Source organism: Mastigoproctus giganteus, chromosome 1, assembly GCF_048544385.1.
Source record: "Mastigoproctus giganteus isolate SK-2022 chromosome 1, ASM4854438v1, whole genome shotgun sequence".
Taxonomy (NCBI): Eukaryota; Metazoa; Arthropoda; class Arachnida; order Uropygi; family Thelyphonidae; genus Mastigoproctus; species Mastigoproctus giganteus.
In genome coordinates, this window is record NC_143575.1 from 257477826 (window position 1) to 257503142 (window position 25317).

Here is a 25317-nt window from a genome sequence, read left to right on the forward strand (position 1 = left end):
TTTAATACTTGCATTTAAGTAGTACCCCACTTGTTTACTAAAATTTAGTTGTTATTTGATATAGTAGAATAATATTGAATAATGTTATTCAATATTATTAAAGGAACCACATTTGCCTTATGTACAACTGAATTCAGTGTTTTTTTTAACTGATAACCTTTCTTTATATTTAGGCATATGGTGGAGCTTATGATGTAATGAGTTCAAAGCATTTAAGAGGAGATATAAATTATGCATGGCCTACTGCAGAAATAGCAGTGATGGGTGCTAAAGGTGCTATATCTATTATTTATAGAGGAAAAACAGATGTAGAGAAATATGTTCAGGAATATATGGATAAATTTGGTAATCCTTTTCCTGCAGCTGTCAGAGGTAAGTGTAATTACAGTGAAGGGCTATAACTTAGTATTAGTAAGACAAATAAAAGGGAAAAAAAATTAATTCATAATACTGACACTTGTGACAGAATTTTTATTTTCAACTTGAAATTACAATTATTAAATTGATATAGTTGTTGCCTAAATAGTACCCTACTTGTTTACTAAAATTTAGTTATTATTTGATATATTAGAATAATATTGAATAATATTATTCAATATTATTAAAGGAACCACATTTGCCTTATGTACAACTGAATTCTTCTGCTCTTATTCTTATCTTTGGTGACACTCCAATTTCTAGGCAAGTTGATATATCTCTTTTGGGGATTACCCTGACTTCTAATCTCTCTTGGCACAAGCAAATTACAAATATTGCTTCCTCTGCACCTAAAAAACTTGGTTTTCTCTTTTGCTGTCAGTATTACTTTTCTTTCAAACAGCTGTTCAGTCTGTACAAATCGCAAATCCGCCCTACCATGGAATATTGTTCCCACATCTGGGGCAGTGCCCCCAAAACCTCTCTCAGGCTTTTAGATTCCATTTAGAAGAAGGCAGTTATGTTAATTAATGACTCATCTCTAACAGATTCTCTCCACTCACTGTCTCATAGACATACTGTTTCTGCTGCATGCCTTTTCTTCAGATACTTCCATGGGCACTGTTCTTCTGAATTAGCTTCTATAATTCCCGCTCTCTCTCTTTCAAAACAGTCCGAACACGTGCCGCCAACACCCATTTGCTGTCCAACTTCAAACTCACAGAACCAACTTTTCATCTTCCTCGTTTATTTATTCAACTGCTGTTTTCTGGAACAACCTTCCTTCATATGTATTTCCTGAAAATTACAGTCTACAGAAGTTCAAGTCTAACGTCAACAAATATCTTCTTTCGTCTTCTCCACCTCCAACCCAAGCACGGTACTAAGTGCTATAGGTTCTAATACCTTTCGTGTTTGGGGTTTTCAATAAAAAAATTAAAAAAAACCCTATTTTTCAGCTTTCAGCTTTTTTTTTTTTTTTTTTCACAAATTCATTTTAGTTCTTAATTATGTTTTTTTTTTTTTTTTTTTTTTTTTTTCTTTTAAGTACAGTGGATTCCGGGTAATTGGGGCAGCCGTTTATTTGGGGCAAATCTTAAAAAACAGAACCCAATTGAGAAAATAGCCAGGGGTTTACTTCGCTTAATTGGGACAACATGCTGTTTAATCAGGGAAGGAGACCGCAGCACTGGAGATTACCCTACGATTGTCTCCGACCGTACCACATGGTTCGGTCGGATTTCCGGAGGTCACAACCATAAAACAATAAAAACAATTAGCCGTAATCTGTTTATTGGGCTTTTCTGTTAGTGCAATCTATCATAAATGGATAGTAAACTTGATCTTATTGAATTTGCGATAATACCGACAGCTGGAATTCTGTGGGTTATTATGGTGAAATGTGTTCACACTTCCATGGAATCTTCAATCACATAAAAAAATTACTTTTCAGAATCTTCTCTTCATTCCTATTTTTAAAGCTTTGTAACTTGTTACTCCGTTCTCACTTGCGTGTATCGTGTTACTTGCAATTTGTGTATGCCATTTATTTGTTATTGATTGTTTATCTTTTTACTGTTTTAAATTTTAACCCCCACCCACAAATGTCAGTGAACAGAAATGTCAACTAGTTAGTATGTACATACAAAGGGTACTAGGAAAGTTTTGCAATATGACGCAACAATGAATCACAGGAAGCTGCTTGTTGCTGCATGTTGAGACATGTTCATACGTGCATAGTAGCCACCGCGCCAAGTCGATGGGCTCAGTTATTCATTAGTAGTGAGAGTGTAAAGTGCTTGCGATAGCATCGTGGTCACGAAATGAGATAAGGACAGTTTTGCGGTATAATTTCGTGCGTGGTTTAACCATAGACCAGTGCTTAGAAGAAATGACTCTTGCACTAGATGATGATTGTCCACATCGTACAACGATATTCAGGTGGTATAGAGAATTCCAAAGGGGAAATTTCACTCTGGAGGATTCTGAGAGGCTGGGAAGACCACGAACGTCAGTTACGGAGGAAAACGTTACTGCTGCGAGGAAAATGCTTGAAGAAAACAGGCGAGTGACCTACCAACAGACAGAGGATACTTTGGGCCTAAATGCACCAGCAATTCGTTCAATTCTGCAAGATCATTTGCACGTGAAGAAACTTTGTTCTCTCTCGGTGCCCCATCAACTGACTGAAGAGCAGATGACACGACGTGTGACTTGGTGCCGGGAGATGTTAAAAAAGTTTGATAAGGGACAATCTCGGTATGTGAACAACATCGTTACAGGTGACGAGACTTGGCTGTACTATTACGATCTGCCGACCAAGGCTCAAAACAAAGTTTGGGTCTTTGATGATGACGACACACCCGTAATTGTCAGAAAATCCCGATCTGTAAAGAAGAAAATGATAGCTGTATTTTTCAAATCGAGTGGAATTGTGGAACGTGTCGTTTTGGACACGCAGAAGACAGTCACAGCTAAGTGGTATACTGAACAATGCCTGCCTAAAGTCATTGGATCTATGAAGAACCTGCGGCCAAAGTCAAGAATGGACACCTGGTACCTCCATCACGAAAATGCTCCAGCTCACCGCGCCAAAGCCTGCACCGAATATTTGACCACGACAGGACTGAAACTTCTCGAGCACCCTCCCTACAGTCCAGACCTTGCTCCCTGCGACTTTGCACTGTTCCCGCATGTGAAAATGAAGCTAAAAGGGGGGCGGTTTTCCAGTGATGAGGACCTTCTACGGGCTTGGGACAACGAGTGTGCTTTACTCCCTAGTGAAACTTGGCAGAACTGGTTTAAAGATTGGTTTCGGAGGATGGAGAGGTGTATTGAAGGTAGAGGAAATTACTTTGAAAAAATTAAATAAACTAAGCTGTATTACAAAACTTTCCTAGTACCCTTTGTATTACAGTACATATTAATTATTCTGATTATCGTGTATATTATTCCAATTATCACATATATTCTTCCAATTTTCACTTATCATTTACTTTTTTAATTGGCAATGTAATAAAAGGTAAATTTGTGCTTAATATATCTTTACTTTTATAGCCTGTGGATAATATTCCTCCTATTTTTGCTAATTAGAATCGCTGCTTAATAGAATTTGAATAGAATTGCATTGTGAACAGAATTAAAATTCAATTCACAAACGTGATCACAATGACCGGCGCTTACTACACGTTGTATAGTGAACGGTACTTTACTATGGTGAGTCCATCGTAACGTGATTTGATTGTACAGTGAACCAATTGTAATGCAACGAACCAATTGCCATTGTGTTCATTTCATTGATATAAACACTAAATATTCTTTTCTGTAATTCTGATGGGTATAATTAAGGTTAGAAGTATTCTTATTAAGTTTATAATAATTTTTAGCTTATAAATTTATAAAAATACAAACACGACAATACACAGGTAATTTTATAGCAAGGACATAGTACTGTCACATAACAGATATAACATAATCAGATCTCTCTGCAGATGCCTAGTCTTGAGACACTACAATTTGCAGAACTGAAGCCTTTCTAGGTAAGAACACCCTTTTGTTTCCTTCACCAATCTGGTTGCCCTTCTCTGTACTTGTTCCAGCAGATCTACATACTTCCTAAAGAGGTGCCTCCATAGCCAGGTGGGAAGGAGCAGCAGTGCATAGCACACTTCTTGATTAGACCGGGGTTCGAGCCTGTCACCACCAAATATGGAGGATGCGGAAAGGTCAGGGAATGACCACTGCATATCCCGGAGCAATATGGCCTTAGTTGCTAATACTCCTAAATAACAAACAACAACAACAACAACAACAACTTCCTAAAGTGAGGCCTCAGGTCGAGTACTATACAGTACTCAAGATGTGGCCTAAGCATGGCTTTATACAATGGGATAATCACCTCCTTATCCCTGCTAGCAAAGTTTCTGTATATCATTGACAAAACCCTGTGAGCTGGCCTGGCAGCATGTCTGACTGCACAGTTACCCCTGGGTCTTTTTCATTCTCCACTACCCAGAGTGTAGTACCACACAGTTGATAAGTTACTCTGGGGTTACTGCTACCCATTTTCAGTACTTTGCATTTGTCAAAGTTAAACTTTAACTGCCACTTTTCTGCCTATCAACCCAATTTTTCTAGATCTTGTTGCAGTAGCTCACCCTGATGACTGTCATTAACCACCCTGCCAACCTTTGTATCATCTGCACACTAAGACATTACGCCTGATAAACCTTCATCAGTAACGTTGATATATATTGAAAACAACAGTGGGCCCAGCACTGAACCCTTGGGGATCTCCACTAATAACATTAGTCCATGAAGAGCAGTGCCCATTGATAACCACTCTCTGTCTTCTTCCACTTAACCATCTGTTTATTCATAGCAGTAACTTTCCCTTAATGCCACATTGCTCCAGTTTGTACAGCAGTCTTTTATGTGCAACAGTATAAAAAGCTTTCCTGAAATCCAAATATATGACTTCAAAATTATTTTTTGCATCCAGTTCCTTGGTCACTGCATCATAGTAACCTATCAGATTGGTTAGACAAGATTACCCCCTTAACAAATCCATTCTGTGATTGCAATATAATTGCCTGTCCAAATAATCCTGAGGCCCCTCCGTAGCCAGGTGGGCAGGAGCAGCAGTGCGTAGCACATGCTTCTTGATCAGATCGGGGTTTGAGTCCGTGACCACCAAATACGGAGGATGTGGAAAGGTTAGGAAATGACCACGGCATATCCCCGGAGCAATATGACCTTAGTTGCTAATGCTCCTAAAAACCAAATAACAAAAACAAACAAACAAACAAAATAATAACAAATGATCCTGCATTACTTCTTTAACCAATGTTTCCATTATTTACCCTGGAACATACATTAAGCTAACAGGTCTGTAATTACTCATGGTGCCTTTTGATCCCCCTTTATGAATTGGGGATATATTCGCACATCTCCAGTCCATAGGGACCTCCTCTGAATCCAAGGATGCTCTCTAATTATGGCTAAGGGTGTGCTTACTTCCTTTGCTGCCTCTCTTAATGTAATTGGATAGATTCCATATGCCTGAAGTTCTTTTTTTTATCTCCATTCTCAACAATTTCTCCTCCACTTTCCTTTCAGTTACCACAAAGTCATTTAGCTTTTCATTAAAGTTTGATAAATTTCTGGCATCCCTAGTTCTCCTACAAATCAGGGCTATATTACAGTATGTTTCTCTTTCACTAATTTTAATCATATACTTTCTCTTTAATCGTATAATTTCTTGATTAACATTTGATTTTCTGTTAAAAACCAAATGTTAGTCAAGAGATGAAAATCCATAAAAAAAATCCCAAAAACCACATAGGCTTTTGGGGTTTTACTAATTCAGTTGTTGAATGTCAGATACTTTTGCACTTGAATTTTGCATTTTTTTCATTTTTCAATGTTTTTTATAGAGTACCAGCTGTGTTGTATTCTTTGTGATTGTCATTATAACTGTTTATTTGTAAATCCTACTTTTAAAATGTTTTGAGTATATTTTTGTTTGTATGAACAGTTTACAGTTTTGAACGTAATGAATGATTATGAATATGAATAAATGTAATTTTAAAATGTAAAGGTAATTAAGTTACATTAATGATGAAAGAATAGAATAAAGGCAAGTTGGAACTGCTGTTTACGGCTGCAGGATTCATTGCAAAATCATGATTGCAATGAATGGTTATTGAGAGCTATGAGATGGGTTTTTGATAAGCATCCATTTCAAATTCATTAATAAATGATAGATAATTGCAGAGAATCAAATACAGTAAACCCCCACTATTCACGGGGAATTCCGCAAATTTGCAGAATTGAGAAATTCCGCAAATACTGAGTTATGGTTCCCATAGTAATAAAAGGTTTCTGTTCCAAAGTATGAAATATATAAGAAAAACTAGTCTAAAATTTTGTCTATATATGTATTATATATACCTTCATAATATGACTGTACATAGACAGTACATAGTGGAATACAAACATAAGGAATCGAAATGAAAATAAGAAACAATTTCATATTAAATGTAATATTTATTAGAAATTTCAAACAAATCTTTCAAACTAGTGCCTTTGCTGGTTTAAAAGATATCACCAGTTTCGCTAAAGTGTTGATAAAGGTGTTTTGCCTTTTCACGAATGATGAGTGAAATTAACGGAATTTTATTTTGAGTTTGGTTTTCTATCCACAGATTTAAAGCTTTTTCCATTTTTTCTAATTTAACATCACGAGTTACAGAGCAAATTTTTGAAGCAATTAGCACATTTTCATGGACACTACGGCGGATTTTTTCTTCCGATTCTTGATTGATCGTACCATTGACTCATTGATTTTATAATGTTTTGTAACTGACGAGACACTTCCACCCGCTAATGTCATCACCTTTGATCTTTTCACAATTCCCTTGTTATTCGTAGCCACATTTTTGTAGTGGTTAGAAAAGAACTTGTCCACAATAAAGTCACTTTCTTTTAACCATTAACACACTCAAAAAAGTCTGTTTACACTAGCACACTGCAAAACACTGAAAGGATCTAAACCTCCCAAGCACTTCCTAATTCATTTCACAAATATACTTGGTCTCAATTCTAATCTCAACGATGTTCATTTCCACTTGCAGTCTGCCAAACCCCATGTACTTTTTCTGACAGAATCTCAGTTATCGGTTGATTCAATTACTGCTCATCTCAGATGCCCAAATTATTCGCTGTATGATTCCTTTCGCCTCAAAGGTGGTACTTCTGCATATCTCCATTCTGATATTCCCTGTTAGAGACTTGGCAATTTGGAATCTCCTCTCTTTGATCTTCTCTGGCTTAAAATCTCTCTACCTCATTGTGTTAAATTCATCTGTTGTCTCTACCATTCTCCCAACTCCACTAATCACTTGGAGCTCTTTGATTTCCTCTCTTTACAACTTGACTTTCTCCAGTCCAACTTTCCTCGGCGCCTCCGTAGCCAGGTGGGAAGGAGCAGCAGTGTGTACCACACGCTTCTTGATTAGACTGGGGTTCGAGCCTGTCACCACCAAATATGGAGGATGCGGAAAGGTCAGGGAATGACCACTGCATATTCCGGAGCAATATGGCCTTAGTTGCTAATGCTCCTAAAAACCAAACAACAACAACAACCAACTTTCCTAACAGTGAGGTAATTTTCCTTGGTGATTTTAATGTTCACAACTCCAGCTGGATTCCGTTTTCTAGTCACACCGACCCAGCAGGTCGAGATGCTGAGGCTTTTGCAATTACTAATGACCTAGCACAGATTGTTCATTTACCTACAAGAATACGCTTGATCTTTTTCTCACAAGCAACCCTTCTAAGTACACGGTTGAAGTGAGAGGTTCTTTAGGCACTTCAGATCACAACTTGGTGATTGTCTCTTCTCCAATGGAACCTTTATCTCATGGCTATTCCCAACCTCGTGCTGTTTGGCAGTACAAGAATGCAAAATGGGATGACCTGCGAGACTTTTCTTCTTTTCCTTGGTCGGATTACTGTTTCAAAACTTCTGATGTCAATGTTTGCTCAGATCATATCAGTGAAATTATTCTTGCAGGAATGGAATCCTTTATCCCACACTCCACTTTAAAATCTCATCCTTTATCTAAACCTTGGTTTTCCAATAAATGTGCTAAGGCTGTTTAAGAGAAGAATGTTGCATATCGTAATTGGCTTGTTTCTAATTCTTCAGTTTCATTCTCTGCCTACACCAAAGCTCGCAACAATTGTAAAGCAGTTATTAATCAGTCCAAACTAGAGTTTGAACAGGCTAAGAGTAGAAAACTTGCTTCTTGCCCTAATAGTAGCCGAGCATTCTGGTCTCTTGCCAAAGCTGTTGGCCACAACTTTTGCCCATCTCTGCTCCCACCTCTGTCCAAACCAGATGGCTCTATTGTCACTTCAGGCAAGGATAAAGCTGACCTGCTAGCATCCCATTTTTCTTCCAACTCATGTATTAATGATCTTGGTAAAACACCTCCCACCATTCCCAACACGTTCTATTCAATGCCTCCTGTGGTGTTCCGTCAAAAGGATATCAGAAGGATTTTGATGAATCTTGATGCTAAGAAAGCTCCAGGTTTTGATGGTATTTCTCCACTTGTTCTCAAAACCTGTGCTCCTGAACTTACTCCTATTCTTTCCCGCTTTTTTCACTTTGTCATTCCAAAGGTCTTTTTCCTTCTGCTTGGAAATTTACTCATATCCAGCCAGTTCCTAAAAAGGGTGACAAATCCCTCCCATCCAATTATTGTCCCATTGCAGTTACTTCTACTCTTTCTAAAGTAATGGAGAAATCAATTAACCGCCAACTCTTAAACTACCTAGAAACCTTCCATCTGATCAACGATCGCCAGTATGGATTTCGTCAGTGTCGATCCACTGGTGATATTCTGGCTTATGTTACCCATTTATGGACTAATTCAATGGAAAGGTTCGGTGAAACACAAGTAGTTGCTCTTGACATCTCAAAGGCTTTCGATAGTGTTTGGCATAAAGGTCTTTTAAACAAGCTTCCATCTTATGGTTTGCCAACTGTTTTTAGTAATTGGTTATCCAGTTTTCTCTCTGATCGCTCACTGAGGGTGATGGTAGAAGACTCTCTGTCTTCTAACTTCTCCACTAATGCCAGAGCCCCCCAAGGTTCAGTTCTTTCCCCCACTCTTTTCCTCTTGTATATTAATGACCTTCTTCCATTGACTGGAAATCCTATCCATAGTTTTGCCGATGATAGCACATTGCATTCCATTTTCCATTTTGAGAAACCTTGTCCTGCTCAATCAGCTTCAACTTCTCGAGAATCTGCTACCAATTCCTTAAATGCCGATTTTCAGGTAATTCTCCAGTGGGGCAATGACAACTTAGTTGATTTCAACCCTTCTAAAACTCAGTCTTGTCTTATATCTCGCAAAAAGGATTCTTCTGCTCCTATGCTTATCTTTAGTGACACTCCGATTTCTAGGCAAAATGATATATCTCTTTTGGGGATTACCCTGACTTCTAATCTCTCTTGGCACAAGCACATTACAAATATTGCTTCCTCTGCATCTAAAAAAACTTGGTTTTCTCTTTCTCTCTCGGCGTTACTTTTCTTCCAAACAGCTGCTCAATCTGTATAAATCGGAAATCCGCCGTGCCATGGAATATTGTTCCCACATCTGGGGTGGTGCCCCCAAAACCTTTCTCAGGCTTCTTCATTCCATTCAGAAGAAGGCAGTTAGGTTAATTAATGATTTATCTCTAACAGAGTCTCTCCACTCGCTTTCTCATAGATGTACTGTTTCTGCTGCATGCCTCTTCTACAGATACTTCCATGGGCACTGTTCTTCTGAATTGGCTTCTATAATTCCCGCTCTCTCTTTCAAAACAGTCCGAACATGTGCCACCACCAGCCAACATCCATTTACTCTCCAACTTCAAACCCACAGAACCAACTTTTCATCTTCCTCATTTATTCATTCAACTGCCGTTTTCTGGAACAACCTTCCTTCGTACGTATTTCCTGAAAATTGCAATCTACAGAAGTTCAAGTCCAATGTCAACAAATATCTTCTTTCGTCTTCTCAAGCTCCAACCCAAGCATGGTACTAAGTACTATAGGTTCTAATACCTCTGTTGTTTGGGGTTCACATTAAAAAAAAAAAAAAAAAACGGTCGATTTTTCGCTTTTGTAAACATATCAATTTATAAATTGATAAATTTATTCAATTTATAAGCATATCAATTAAAAGCAAACGGCGAAACTGTCCATGACAAGCACATAACACGTGCTGAACAAGGATTAGTGTGAAACATCCACGCTCACAATTTTGTCACCCCTCTCTCCCACCCACTGAGCACTGTTTTGACCGGGAAAGATGATTTTAGCACGCCCATGTTTGTTTATGGCAGAATATGTTCACGGCGCTTTAAAATTCACATTTTTTTAGGTTTAATTTTATATTAAATTAGCGACTGCAAATAGTGGGGGTTTGCTGTATTTTAACAAATTATAATAAAATTAATTAGTAAATTAATAAGAGGAGTAAACCTCAATATAGTACGTGGAACACTTCCGTATGATACCCTCCAGAAATTAAAACAGAAAAAACGAAAAAATCGACAACTTACCGGTACATTAAAGTAAAATATAAATAATTAAATAATCAATTTAACACAATTCAAAATCAATTCAAAGGATTAAATTATAATTTACCACCTCGAAAGCTGCCAAAAAAACAATGCGTAATTGATATTGAATTTGGACTTCGTAGTGTTCCACAAAAAGATGTATTTATTCAACAAGTTAACCAAGTAGTGAATAACATAAAAGAAACGCGACTTCCTAAATTGAATACACATGACAGTTCAGCTTTACGAGAACTTCGAGAAAATAAGGACATTATTATACAGAGGGCAGATAAAGGAGATACAGTGGTAATACTAGATAAACATTATTATATTAATAAGTTAGATTCAGTTGTGTCTGATACCTCCACTTATAGTGAAGTGGACCCGGCACTGTTTACCAATTTGGTAAATCAATACAATAAAACGTTAACCACATATCGTAAAAACGACTACATTACTATGGTTCAGTTGAAGGAATTAAAGTCCAGAACATACAATATTCCTGCACTTTTTGGTCAGGTAAAATTACACAAGCCTGGATTTCCGATTCGACCTATTGTTTCCTACAGGAACTCGGCATTTTCAGCCTTAGCCACACATGTATATAATATTATAAAACCTTTTAGACAGGTTATACAATTTGGGATTAAGAATTACGATACATTATTTAATAATCTTAAAGACTGTAGACTCGGCGACAATGACAATTTATTCTCATTAGATGTTACCTCATTATATACGAATGTAAACGTTGAATACACATTAGATATTATTTGGGATATGTTAAATAAAAACTCGACACCGATTAATTATACGAAGCTGCCCATTAAGGAAATTTTTCACTTAATTAAACTATTAGTTGAGGCTAACTACATCACCTTTCGAGACAAGGTGTACAAACAAATTTTTGGATTACCAATGGGTTTGAGCCTGAGTGGCTTAATGTCAGAGATCTATCTCTCAACGATTGAGCAGATACATTTGACACCTTTTCGTCCCCGTATCACATACTATGGGAGGTATTTAGACGATGTTCTAGTTATTACTGATAGTAGTACTATCCAAGACATTTTACATTCGTTTAATAATATTCATTCTAGACTCAAATTTACATTGGAAAGGAAAGATACGGATACTAAGTCATTAAACTTTCTAAATTTCACGCTTACAAAATACAATTTAGCATCTATCGAAAACCCACAAACACCGGTATGCTTCTACATTATAATAGCTACCACCCGTTCACCTACAAAAGATCGATTATCTTTAATCAATTTCTAAATGCCTATAAATATTCAACGACGGATTCTGCTTTAGACTCAGAAATACAAATATTAACTAGCAGATTCTTGAACAGGGGTTATCCCATTAACACAATAAATCGAATTAGGGTACAAGCTAAGGATAGGATACAAAATACTGCACCAATCAACAATAGTAATATCAAAAAATACTTTATTTCTGTCCCATATGTTGAACAGTGGCACAAACAGCTTAACAGATTCTTTATAGATACCGAATTTAAAATTATAGCTAGGCCTATACGGAAGTTACACACTATACTGAACAATCGCTCGGTTCTTTCGGCGTTCGCAACACAAATTAATGATCTAGTATACAACATTTCTTGCGGTGATTGCGACTCGTCTTATCAGGGTTCGACGCGGTTTTCTCTTAATATCCGTGTAAATCAACACGAAGCCTCAGTTCGTGCTTCTCGTTCAGCAGCGTCAGAATTAGCCTTTCATGCCATTAACGAAAAACATATTTTTTTATTTAACGAGGCCAAAATACTTAACGTTCAACGTAATTATACGCGACTATTAATTGCAGAAACCGTTGAAATTAAATTACGCGAGAATTCTGTTAATGTTCGGCGGCCATATTTGATCTCCGATGCGTGGACCTTTACGCGCATGCGCGAAGACACATAATCACTATTTAAGTTGCAGGTTTAGCCTGATTCGGTAATTTTCATTCCTGTGATCACGACAGTCGGTCGAAAAGCATTGTCAGCTTCAGGAAGGAAAATCGTTGTGAATATTTTCGTTAGATTCTTTTAATTGCGTTAATTTGAATTTTAATTGTTTTGAATTGATTTTGAATTGTGTTAAATTGATTATTTAATTATTTATATTTTACTTTAATGTACCGGTAAGTTGTCGATTTTTTCGTTTTTTCCGTTTTAATTTCTGGAGGGTATCATACGGAAGTGTTCCACGTACTATATTGAGGTTTACTCCTCTTATTAATTTACTAATATTATTATCAACGTAGAACATATTGAGTATTACAGCTCTGATTCATACTATCTAATAAAATTAATTATAATAATAAAATTTAGAACAAAAATTATATTATAGCAACATTTTACCAAATCAGTATTTTAACAACTGTACAGATTCAAGGGTTCAAAAATTTACTCAACACCTGACAAATGTGGTTGTGTATTTCATATCAAATATGTACTTCACCTTTTTCACCATTCTTTTATTATTAATCAAGATCAGATACTTTATAATGCAGAACCATGTTTCGCTTACTGTTAGTTATTTTCAGATGTCTTATTGGTTTTCATATTTGTCTTTAGTAACTTTTTTTTTATACTGTTGGGATCATTACATTGAAAGCACATAAGTTGATTGGTTTATGTTATTATTTTAATAGCTTGGTGAAATATCCTTACCATTGATAATGCATTATTTATTGTATAGGATTTGTGGATGATATTATTGAACCCAAGACCACTAGATATCGAATGTGCCGTGATCTTGAACTTCTACAAAACAAAAAACTTTCCAATCCATGGAAAAAACATGCAAATATTCCACTTTAATGGTTGTGTTCAAAATAGGAAAATTTATTTGATAAGTTTTTATTTTCGTGTTTCAATTTTCGAGTGAGACTTATCCCAGCTCACTCTCTCTCTATATATATATATATTTTTTTTTTTTTTGTTTCACATTTTGTTGCAAAATAAAAAAGATTGTAAATACGTTTTTTATTTTGCAACAAAATGTGCCATTATTAATATGTCAGAATTATCAACAACTTGAACAGATTGAAGAATACTATTTTTACTTCACTTGTCTTTTTATGATGTGTACATATTAATTTCAATCATTTCTTGGTTTGTATGTAACATTTAATTGTCCTGTAAGCATTAGCTATTCCAATTATAGTATTGATTTCTTTTTTACATTGTTTGAGATTCTTAAAGTAGAAAAAAATCAGTTCCAGAAATTGCACCATTTCCCCTTTTATCATATTTCTAATTTCTTTTATCATATGCTGGCTAGGTAGCTGTTATCACTTAAAAAATAATAAGTGCACTATATGCAAAAGCAAATATTTTTCCATTAAGTTCCATTATTTTTGGTATAAGACTAATACTGAAACAATTTTATTCATAGAAATCCAAGAATAATGGTAGTGTGATATATGCAAAATTGATAGAGATGTTTTACAAAGGTAAAGCCAGTTTTATTTTGGTAAACTTGAAGTGTATTATGCTAACAGTATTGTAAATATGTTTTTTCCAAAATAGGATAGCTAGTTGAATGAGAAAGGTGATATTTTGTACTCATTTAGCTGAATAGTGTCTATTTATTTCACCAAAAAAAAAAAAGAAAAGAAAAAAGTAAATGTATGTAATTCATTTCAGTTTTGTGGACTTCCATTTTGTTTTCTACTATTTGTTATGAATTTGGGTGGTTGAATTAAATGCATTCAATTTTTTATGCTTTTCTATGTAAATTTAGGACCATTTTTTTGCCTCTGCAAATGCATAATTTTTCTCTTCAACATGCGCACGCGCACACACACACACACACACACACACACGCACACACACACACACACACACACACACACACAACAATGAACTAAAGAGTGCCAAATTAGGGAAATGTCTTCCTTTCTCTAATTTGGTTTATAAGTTAGTCTACCCCCCCCCCACCACCACCACCCACCAAAACTCTGACCTTATTTTTTGAGTAAAAGCACTTTCTGAATGTGAATTTTAGACAAAACATTGTCTTCTTCCTAGATGTGAAAAGATCATTACTAGTATTTATGATAATAACTCAGCTGTTTATGTATTCATCTCAGTTCAGAATATGTTTTTAAATTTTTAATACCTTAGCTGTAATTTTTAATCTTTCTAAATATTAAGTTTTAATATTAATGACAAGTAGAGCATTTCTGAAGGCATAATTTTACAATTAAGGAATGCAATCTTGATTTCAAGAATGAATTCTAGATCCATATTTAGATGATTTAGATATTAGATATACTTTTGAGATTGTACCTATTGGTATGTGTATTGACATGAGATACTCCTCTTAATCGTATTTTAAATATTTTTCAATTAGACTTGAACTTAAAAGTAGAGAAACTAGCAAAACATTTATGTATATTTATGTATTTGAATTTACCTAAATGTCATTTTCATTTTAAAACATTAGAGCCATATACTCTATCATTATGTGGGACAGTTATTTTAAAACATTAAAGGTAAAAGAAGCATAAGAAGTTAAAACACTAAGACACTTTGTGAGGCATAAGCAACATCAATTTCTAGTAATCTTAATTCCTTTTACATGTTTCTAGTTTACCCTTGAGAAACTCAAGAATATATTTGTGCAGATTAGAATGGGCTAACATTTATAGAGATTATTCGGTTTGAATAGTTTATAATTCACTTTATAAAAGATCATGTTATTAAATAAAATTTTTGTTTAAAAAAAACTATTGAAAGTAATTCAATATTTTAAAATGTCCAATAACAACTTAAGTTACTTTCTTGCTTTAATAACTGACTATGGATCTTTAAGTCATATAAACTTTTCTCAAAAAAAAAAAAAAAAAAAAAGTGAAGAGATATATTAACATTAACATATGTTTTATTAAATTTAGAAAATATATGTTGGAAATTGTGAGATAATTAATTAATTGAGACTACACTATTATACCACATGGTAGATTTAAGTAATTTATTATTGAAATGTTACAATTTGAATGATTAAAACACCTCATTGCCAAACACTTAAACAGTTCTGGCTACATTTTGGAAACTCGGTTTCCCATCTTCAGGCCTGTGGTGTTAGCATTAGTTGTGGCATATGATGCAAGAAAGCAAGGCAAGCTTATACAATATCAGCCAAAAAATAAAAATAAAACAAACCTTCCCATTTTGCCCATCCAGTCACTCCCAATGTTTATCTAGTTCAGCCTTAAATTTATTTCAGCTATTAAACTTCTTCAACAACAGATGAAAGTCTGTTCCAGCAATCAACTACCTGCTGGCTAAAGGCAAACTTCTGCACATCTATTCTACAACTGTCTCTCCTCAATTTGAATCTATGCCCCCTCAGGTTCTTAGTCTGAGCAAGTGGAAGTATCCCGTCAGCATTGAGCCTACTCAAACCATTGAGTTTATACATTGAGTTTATATAAGCCTTATACACCTCAATCAGATCAGCTCGCAAGTGCCTAGTCTCCAGATGCTGCAACTTGCAGGACTTAAGCCTTTCTTTGTAAGCACACCCCTTTATTCCTCTCACCAGTCTTGTTGTCCTTCTCTGTACTCGTTCTAGCAACTCTACATCCTTCCTAAAATGAGGCCTCCAGACCTGTATACAGTACTCAAGGTGTGTCCTGACCATTGCCTTATACAAAGGGATAATCACTTCCTTGTCTCTGCTAGCAAAATTCCTATATGTCATTGACAAAACTCCATGAACTGCTCTGGCAGCCCATCTTTACTGCTCAAAGAACTTCATATCTGACTGCACAATTACCCCTAGGTTTTTTTTTCATTCTCCACCTCCTTGAGTGTAGTACTACACAGTTGGTATGTTTCTCTTGGGTTACTGCTGACCATATGCAATACTTTGCATTTGTCGATGTTAAACTTCAGTTGCTACCTCTCAGCCCATCTGCCTAACTTTTCTAGATTTTTTTTTTTTTTTATAAAAACCCCAAACACGAGAGGTATTAGAACCTATAGTACTTAGTACCGTGTTTGGGTTGGAGGTTGAGATGATCCTGTTGCGGTAGCATACAGTCTTTAGTCTCATTAACAACCCTGCCAACCTTCGTATCATCTGCAAACTTGAACATTAAGCCTGATATACCTTCATCGATATCACTGATAAATACACAAAACAACAATGGGCCCAGCACCGAACCGTGCAGGACTCCACTAATAACATTAGTCCATGTAGAGCAGTGTCCATTTATTACTACTCTCCTTTCTCCCACTCAACCGTCTCTTTATCCATTGCAGCAACTTGCCCTTAATGCCATACTGCTCCAATCTGTAGTACAGTCTTCCAAGGCAGAACTAGACAAACATTTGGAACGAGTGGACGGGTGAAATGAGAAGGATTTTTTTTTTTTTTGGCTGATGCTGTATATTGCAAGTCAGCAAGCCCCAAGCTTGCTGTCTTGCATCATGTGCCTTTACTAATGCTAATGTGCAACAGTATTAAAAACTTTCTAAAATCGAAGTATATGATATCAGAATTGTTTTTTGCATCCAGTTCCTTTGTGACCACATCATAGTATCCAAATTGGTCAGACAAGACTTCTCCTTAACAAACCCATGCTCTGTCTAAACTATTACTGCAATCTTGTCTAGGTGATCCTGTATCACCTCTTTAACCAGTGACTCCATTATTTTCCCCGGAACAGAAATTAAACTAACAGGTCTCAATTATTTGTGTCACCCTTTGAACCCCCTTTGTGAATTGGGGACACATTTGCACATCTCCAGTCCACGGGGGACCGCCCCTCAATCTAAGAATGCTCTCATAATTTTGGCTAAGAGTTTGCTAACTTCCCTTTGCTGCCTTAGAACATTGGTTTGAGATACAACCACCTGCATCCACCCATTCTCAGTTTAAATTTATGCAACCTTGTGTGTTGTTGTCTAAGCAAGAGAAAGGATGCCATTAGCATTTATTTTACTCAATCCATTCGAAGCCTTAAATGCCTCAATCAGATCTCCTCACAGGTGCCTAGTTTCCAGATGCTACAGTTTGAAGAACTGAAGTCATTCTTAATAAAAGTACCCCTTACTAGTCTCATTGTTCTTCTCTGCACCCATTCCAACAGATTAATATCCTTCCTAAAGTGAGGCTTCCAGGCTTATATGCAGTGCTCAAGATGCAGCCTGCCCACTGTCTTATATAATGGACTTATAACCTCCTTGTCTCGACTGACAGAATTCCCCCATATCATTGACAGAACCCCATCTCATTGAGAAAATCCCCCCATATCATTGACACGAACATGTCCAGCAGTCTGTGTGCATTGCTCAGAGAATTTTGTGTTGGACTGTACAGTCATCCCTAGGCATTGCTTCTGCCCATATGCCATACGTTACATTTAACTGTGTTAAATTTCAGCTGCCACTTCCCAGCCCATCTGTCCAATTTTTCTAGGTCTTTTTCACTGGTATGCCTCAATTCCTATCATTAACCACCTTGCCAACCTTTATATCATCTACAAACTTAGACAAAAAATTTGATATGCCTTCATCAGTATCATTAATAAATACTGAAACAGTAAGGGTCCTAGCATTGAACCCTAAAATACTCCATTAGTAACATTAATCCAAGAAGAGAAATGCCCATTTATAACCAGCCTCTGTCTCCTGCCGCTCAGCCATTCCTTTATCTATAGCAGTAACTTGCCCCTAATGCCACACCGCTCCAGTTTGTACAGCAGTCTTTAATGTGGAACAGTGCCAAAAGATTTACTGCGATCTAAGTATACGATATCAAAATTATATTTTGCATCCAGTTCTTTGTGATGGCATCTCATTTGCATTCACTGAACAGATTAGTCAGACAAGATCTACCCCTTAAAATATCTGTGCTGATTGCCATATGACTGCATTCCTGTTGAGATGCTCCTGCATTACACCTTGAACCATTGAATCCTTATTTTCCCTGGAAAAGGCCAGCTTACAGGTGGATAATTATTCACTTCACCTTTGATTTCTCTTTGTGAATAGGAGAGACATATACATATCCATTCTGTAGGGATCTACCTTAACTTCAAGAGTGCTGTTGAAATTATGGCTAAAAGTTTCCTTGCCTCCATTGCTATGTGTGTGTGTATCTGTGTTCTTTAATATAAAAGACATATACACATATATAAATTACAGACCACCCCAGAGACCAAGGTATTGATACCAATGCAATGTCTTCAACACATGTAATATAATTGGCTTCTTAATATTATATATACAGGGCAGGACCATCCTTTGGTGTTCATATTCCCTGGGTGGGTGCTCTTAATTTAGTGTTCTTAGGCCCTAGGTATTTTTCAAATCAAGGCTTCACTGCATTATATCAAACATATTAAAATGCTAATGCATTAAATGTAATTTTTTTGTTTTTAAAGAAATTCAAAAGTGTTTCTGTAAATTAGATTTTAAAGTTATTTACACAACACTTACTTGCAGTACAAACTTTGATGTTGTTAATGATTTTGATAACAGAGAAAGCTGAATAAAGAATTTATCTCAGAAATCTGTGTTTAAAAATTAGTGTATAGAATTTTATTGTTAGAATTGTTGAATCATAATTTTTTGGATTTCTGTTTTTTCGTAGGCCCTAGGCATACTTGCCTAAAGTGCCTAACGGAAAAGATGGCTCTAGTATAAGGTGTTCCTTAACGTGTTGGCTGTACTTTCAGAATCAGTTCTGAACCTGAAAATAATGAAAAAAGTTTATACAACTGTCAGATTTTAATGGTTATGGAGCTAAGAATGTTCTGATTTTAAAAAATAGCTGTGGAATTTTAATTAGTAAAAAAATAATGAAAAAATAAATTAGAATAAGCAAATATATAAGCTAGTATAATGCTTATTCATACTAAGTACAGCTTTACTTATTCTTATGTATAAGGGAGGAGGAGGAGTTTATTGTCTATTTACAATAGTTGAATACTTCAAAAAAAAAAAAAAAAAAACCATAAGTTTTTATACTTAAATGTACATCTATATCCAAATGTTAATATTTTAATGAACTCTTTAGTTATTGCATACAGTGAGGTGTTTTCTTTCCACATTCACAAAGAATCTTTCTTACTATGTTAAGCATAAGTGTTAACTAAAGTCTTTTGTCTGGCAAAGTGCCTTAGTTAATTTATATGCAACTTACAGCTTTAATACATATGCAAATTATTACCTTAATTTTTTTAAACTTTCTAATAACTTGCCCCTGTTTCACGAATAACAAGCTTTTTAATACTTTTTTTTTTTTTTTTTTTTTTTTTTTGTGATTACTGAGGATCCTTGTATTTTAATTTGGTGTGAGAGTATATTAAGCTTAAAATAGAAATTGAAATCTTACAGTTGTGTAAATTAAAAATAAATGTTCCATATGTGATAATAATTTATTATTGTTAGTGTCAAATCATAAACTTGGAATATAATTTAAAAACAGGATCATTTATATGGGACTAAATCGTGCTTCTTTAGTTGGTAATTATTCACTTAAAATAGATATGACTTTTCAAACATTAGTGCTTTTGTTTATTAGTGTTTTTAACCAAAAACAAAACAAAAAATAAATAAAGAAAAAAATAAATTTTCATTACCAAATTCTTGGAAGTTCACATTTTTAAGTAATGTGTTGCACTATCGTCTAATCTGGTCCTTACCAAATGGCGGCTATTTTTCCTTAGTTGATTCTCTCACTTTCAGATTTTGATTTGTGGAACCAGATAAAGAATTTAGTATCATATGCATTTCTGTGCACACTTTTAAATTCCTTATTGTGTGCAATTCCATGGAGGAAGTGAAAGGAAACAAAAATTCCTGCAGATTTTAAACAACTGAAATATTCAGCATAGTCCAGATCTTAAATTTTATAAATCAGCACAACATTAAAATTAATTTAGCATTAAAATTAAAAGCCTAAAGTTTAGGGAATACCCCTAAACTTTAGGCTTTAAGCTCAAAATGAAGCATACCTCAAAAATATTTAATTTTTGTTTAGGTATGTGTTCTGAGAATGGTAAGGAAATTGTTTTATTATCTGTGTATATATGTAGTTGTTTCCTGAATCATAGATATTCTGTCAAAAATGGCAGCTACCTGAGATAGTGGGTAATAACTAGTTCATCGTTAAGTGATCTTATGTGGCTTTAGAAATAGTTTGTGTGTTCGGAATACATGTAAATTCTAGTTTCATCATAGGAAGCTATATTGCATGCGTTTAATTCGTCCACAGATAGAGAGCCTTTTGCAAGTCCACTTTCATTAAAAAAAAAGAAAAGGAAAAAAAAAAAAAGTTTATTATAGTTAATGCTTTTCCAGGTTAGTAAAAGCATAATAGGTCTTCCATTGTACTTGAACATGTATCATATACAGAACTGAATGAATTAATTATGACTTTGAATGAATTAAGACGAAGAAACATGAACATATAAAGCAATAACCACATAACATCTCTCTTTAAACAAAGTAGTATATAGAACTACTATTAGTTACATTCATCTAACATCTGTTGAGTTTATTTTATAATAAAACCAAATAACAAAAAATTTTTTTTATTTATTTATATTATGGAAATTCAAGAATTGTTGTATGAAAGGGTTCAAGAATACATACAAGAATTCTTGTACTTGTATCTGTGGTCCTTATTAAATTGTGTTCAATTCTTTCAGTATGTCCAGGGTAAATATTTTTCTTTTTTTATTCCATTCAGTATTGTTTGTTCCATATAAGACAGCAGTAACTTTTTTTTTTCTTTATCTTTAGTGCAACCTTTGCCTACAATCAATGGATGAGATTGCCTTAAATTTAAGCATATGTTAAATAATAGTAAGCATATTAAGATTTCACGTTGCTGCTTTTTTTTTTTTTTTTTTTTACTCTGTTGTTTCTACAAAGCCACATGTTTCTGTTTAGGATAGTTGTATTTCATTTGGTAACACATTTTCTTCTTATAGACAGAAGTATTGGTAGAAGGATTCATAGATACCAGCAGACTAGAAACAGGTGAAGAGATCATTGATGAAGAAAGATTCAATTCACTTGCTTAAGTAGTGAACTAATATGCATGTCAAATAGAAGCAGAATCACAACTGCAACAAGGTTCCTGCCTTTGAGGCATTGCAATCTGTGATTATTTTCTTTAAGCCATTAATTGCATTTTGCATGGGTGCAACTTTCACATAAGCATTACTATTCTTGCATTGATTACTACTCATTGTTGGATATTCCTTTTTGCCAAATATCTACTTTATTGTCAAAATAAGCTTTTAAAAGACTACAGACAAATATAAGTTACAGTTTGTAAGGAGAATACTGCAGAACTGATAGGGTGGTGAAACCATGCTCCAAAACAATTTAATATTTCAGAACTATTTTATAATTACAAAAAGCTTTTGATTAAAATAACTCTAGCAAACTTTAACAAATGCATGCATTTAAGCAATATTGCAGCCAGTAATTCCACAAATTAATGCAACTTGTAGAACAGCATTTCTCATAACTGCCTGAAACTCAACAACAAAGTAATCCAAGAAAAAGTAAATAATTAAATTTTTTCATTATAAATACCATAATGTATGGTATTATAATTTGAACACAGCACGTGTAATTAATTCTCTACTGATCACTTGGTTACAAGCATGTCTTGTGGATGTCTCTTGCACTTGTAATCTCAAGACAACCACAATAACATGCCTGACATTTTCCTTTTGTATTTAAAACTCTGATGGTTTTATGATATCATCAAAATGGCAAAGGCGCCTCCGTAGCCAGGTGGGAAGGAGCAGCAGTGCGTAGCACACGTTTCTTGATTAGACCAGGGTTCGAGCCCGTCACCACCAAATACAGAGGATGCGGAAAGGTCAGGGAATGACCACCGCATATCCCGGAGCAATATGGCCTTAGTTGCTAATGCTCCTAAATAACAAACAAACCTTCAAAACCTTCAAAATGGCAAAGTGGATTTGTACTCCCATCTGCTACATTAAGGCAAATATTCAACAGCTATATGGTTAAACCCCTTGAGATAGGTTCATTAAGACTATGACCATTGGAAGGTTCTTATGTTATTTCAGAAAATTATGCACCACCCAGTACTCACCTACTTTGTGATTGCATAATAGATGTTCAAGTTTATTCCTCTCGTATTATTTGAAGGCAGACAAGCTATCGCAGTTGCAGAACATTTCATTCAGTGCTATTGCATATTTATATGTGATATGTTACCGAACTCAGCATTTTAATCTTCATAAGGTAGATACCACACTGCAAGTTTAGCTTATAAAGGTTGCTGTATTAAAGGGCAATAAATATTGATTTTGCCATTTTTAGAAGTTGTTGTTGTTGGCCTTACATAATGCCTACTGCTATCTGAATTAAACAAATCTGGGAGAATTTTAATTTTCATCTAGGCTTGTCACAGAAAGCTTAAAAAAATTGCTTTTCACAGAAGTTATTTGCAATTTTGGTTGACTGAAATCATACTCAGCAATTTTGGTATGGGAGTTCAACATACTTTCCAAATTAATTCACTTTCTGTTTTCTAGATTTTCAAGTTGATAGTTTTTGGTATAAAGCAAAAAAATTCACTATCAATGTTCAGACTAAAATAAACTACCTGTTCTTTGAAATAAATATACTAGAACATTTTGGTTATCAAACTTTTTGATTATTTATATCAGGGTTTTTTGGTTTTTTTTTTTTTTTTTTTTTTTTTTTGCTGGAACCTTTTTGCAATTCTGAGAAACCCTCTTCCAAGTCTAAATTTTCCATGTATCCATAAAACAGTAATAATTAACAATAAGCTAAAAGATTAATACATGTATACAAATTAAATTAAAAAAAAAAAAAAAAAAACGTGATGAAAATTAATAGAACATATGGAGAATTCCATAAAACCAGAGCCAAATTTACCAATCAATAGTGGTGTGGTTGCTATAAGGCCTTAAGGTTGTGGGGGGCCATGGAACATTGCAATTCCTGTTGGTCCAAGAATTCTGAGAAACCATGTTTGACCATGTTTTAAGATCTCTAAAAATGTGTTAGGAACCTAAGACTACCTCAGCATTACATGGCTCAGCATAAACACTGCTCTAAACACTTATGAATCTTAGATATTTTTAATCCATATTAAAATATTGTAAATATCTAAAAAAAAAAAACCTTTATCCCAGGCTTTTTCAATGTTATCTGCCCCACTTTCATTAAAGAAAACAAAAAATGCATAACACAAATAGTAAAATCTAATAGAATCCAGTTTAAAAATTTGTGATCTATAGCCCTCCATTTTTGCTCCAAACAATTTATGACTAGTTTTTGCCATTTCTGTTGTTGTTGTTGATTGTCTTCCTTTGTCCTTAAATCATTGAAAGGTGGTATTGAATTGCATTATGTTTATCTGTTAAATTTTTGTTTTCACCTCATCTGAAATTTAAATGAAATGGAAATTATTCCATTTTTGTGATATTAGTTTGTCTAAAGATAAATTTATAAAATTCATTTGTAAAATTGCAAAACCAGAAAATTAGCTCCCCTTTTGACTAAAAAAGGGAGCTTGTTTTAGGATATTTGTTTTCTTAATACCAAACATAAGCAATATTTTGAGCTTAATTTAATTAAATTTATTTTATATTTAATTAACTGCAATTTGTACATTCCTTGAGATTGTTATGTTTGAGCCATTTCTATTCCTTGTAGAATGGAATGGATATTTCATAAACTTTCTGATGTGATCACTTTAAATCTCTGTCAACTGTTCATTCACAGAATTTCATAAAATTAATAGTTAACAGATTAGTACTTATTTATTAAGGAATTATAATTAGATAAGATTTAAAAAAGATGTGTGATATTGGGTATCTGTCTTTGGTGAATAAGGATTTTTTTTAAAAGAGTCCATTTCACAAACTGCATGCTCAAAAATTATTCCATTTTTGTCGTATAAACAACCAGAATCTTACTGCAATTATATATTTTTCTGATTCTCTTTTTGTGATATTAGTTTGTTTAGAAATAAATTTATGAAATTCATACCTTACCTTACAAAATATTTTGGATTACTGTAGCGACGTTGGAGTGATATTGTTTAAATACAGTAATGCCCACTTTTAGCAACGTAAGAAAGTTTATTTTTATGTTGTTAATTGTGAATGTCACTAAAAGAAAAAATTGTATGTACTTGTTAAAAATTAACTGGGGATCAACGATTATTGGATTTGAAATTAGAAGTGAACTGTTGTTAAAAGTGGACACTATTCTATAATAGGCTTTTATTTAAGTATTTGCTTTCCAGTCATTGTTAGCCTCTATGTTGAAAATAACTGTTAATTTCTATTCTGTATTTTTTATCTTCCAAAAAAAATTTCTGTCAATATTGACCCATAGAAGTATTTAGTATTCATTATCTCAAATACCTAAGTTGGTGCATTTATTTAGAAAAATCTTATTGTGTTGTGTGCCCAATTTCTTATAATTGCTATGTAAAAAGTTTTCCTAAAAGAATCAGTTAACCAATTTTTTTTTTTTTTTCTATTTATATAGAATGTAGTATAAAATCAGAACAAGATTAAATACTTATCTTCTTTTCATAAGAATATTATAATTTTATTCCTGTTTTGAATTGCTCAAAAGAATGTTTTATGGAAGTGTTATTTAATCTTACTCTGTCTTTACTCTTAATCTGTCTTTTATTCCTTTAGAAAGGTATAAAAGGTCTGAATTGTATGAAATGTGTTGATTTGTCTGTACAAAGGGTATTT

At 34.3% G+C, this 25317-nt stretch overlaps 1 protein-coding gene across 1 annotated transcript in view; it reads left to right on the forward strand.

The window, feature by feature from the left end:
• Positions 1-13381, forward strand: part of LOC150091809 (propionyl-CoA carboxylase beta chain, mitochondrial-like) — a 247942-nt gene extending 234561 nt beyond the window's left edge. The window contains exons 22-23 of the mRNA XM_090369822.1: positions 174-372; positions 13260-13381. Of these exons, the coding sequence (XP_090225948.1) occupies positions 174-372; positions 13260-13381 (321 nt within the window). The remainder of the gene's footprint in view (positions 1-173; positions 373-13259) is intronic.
• Positions 13382-25317: the final 11936 nt, after the last annotated feature.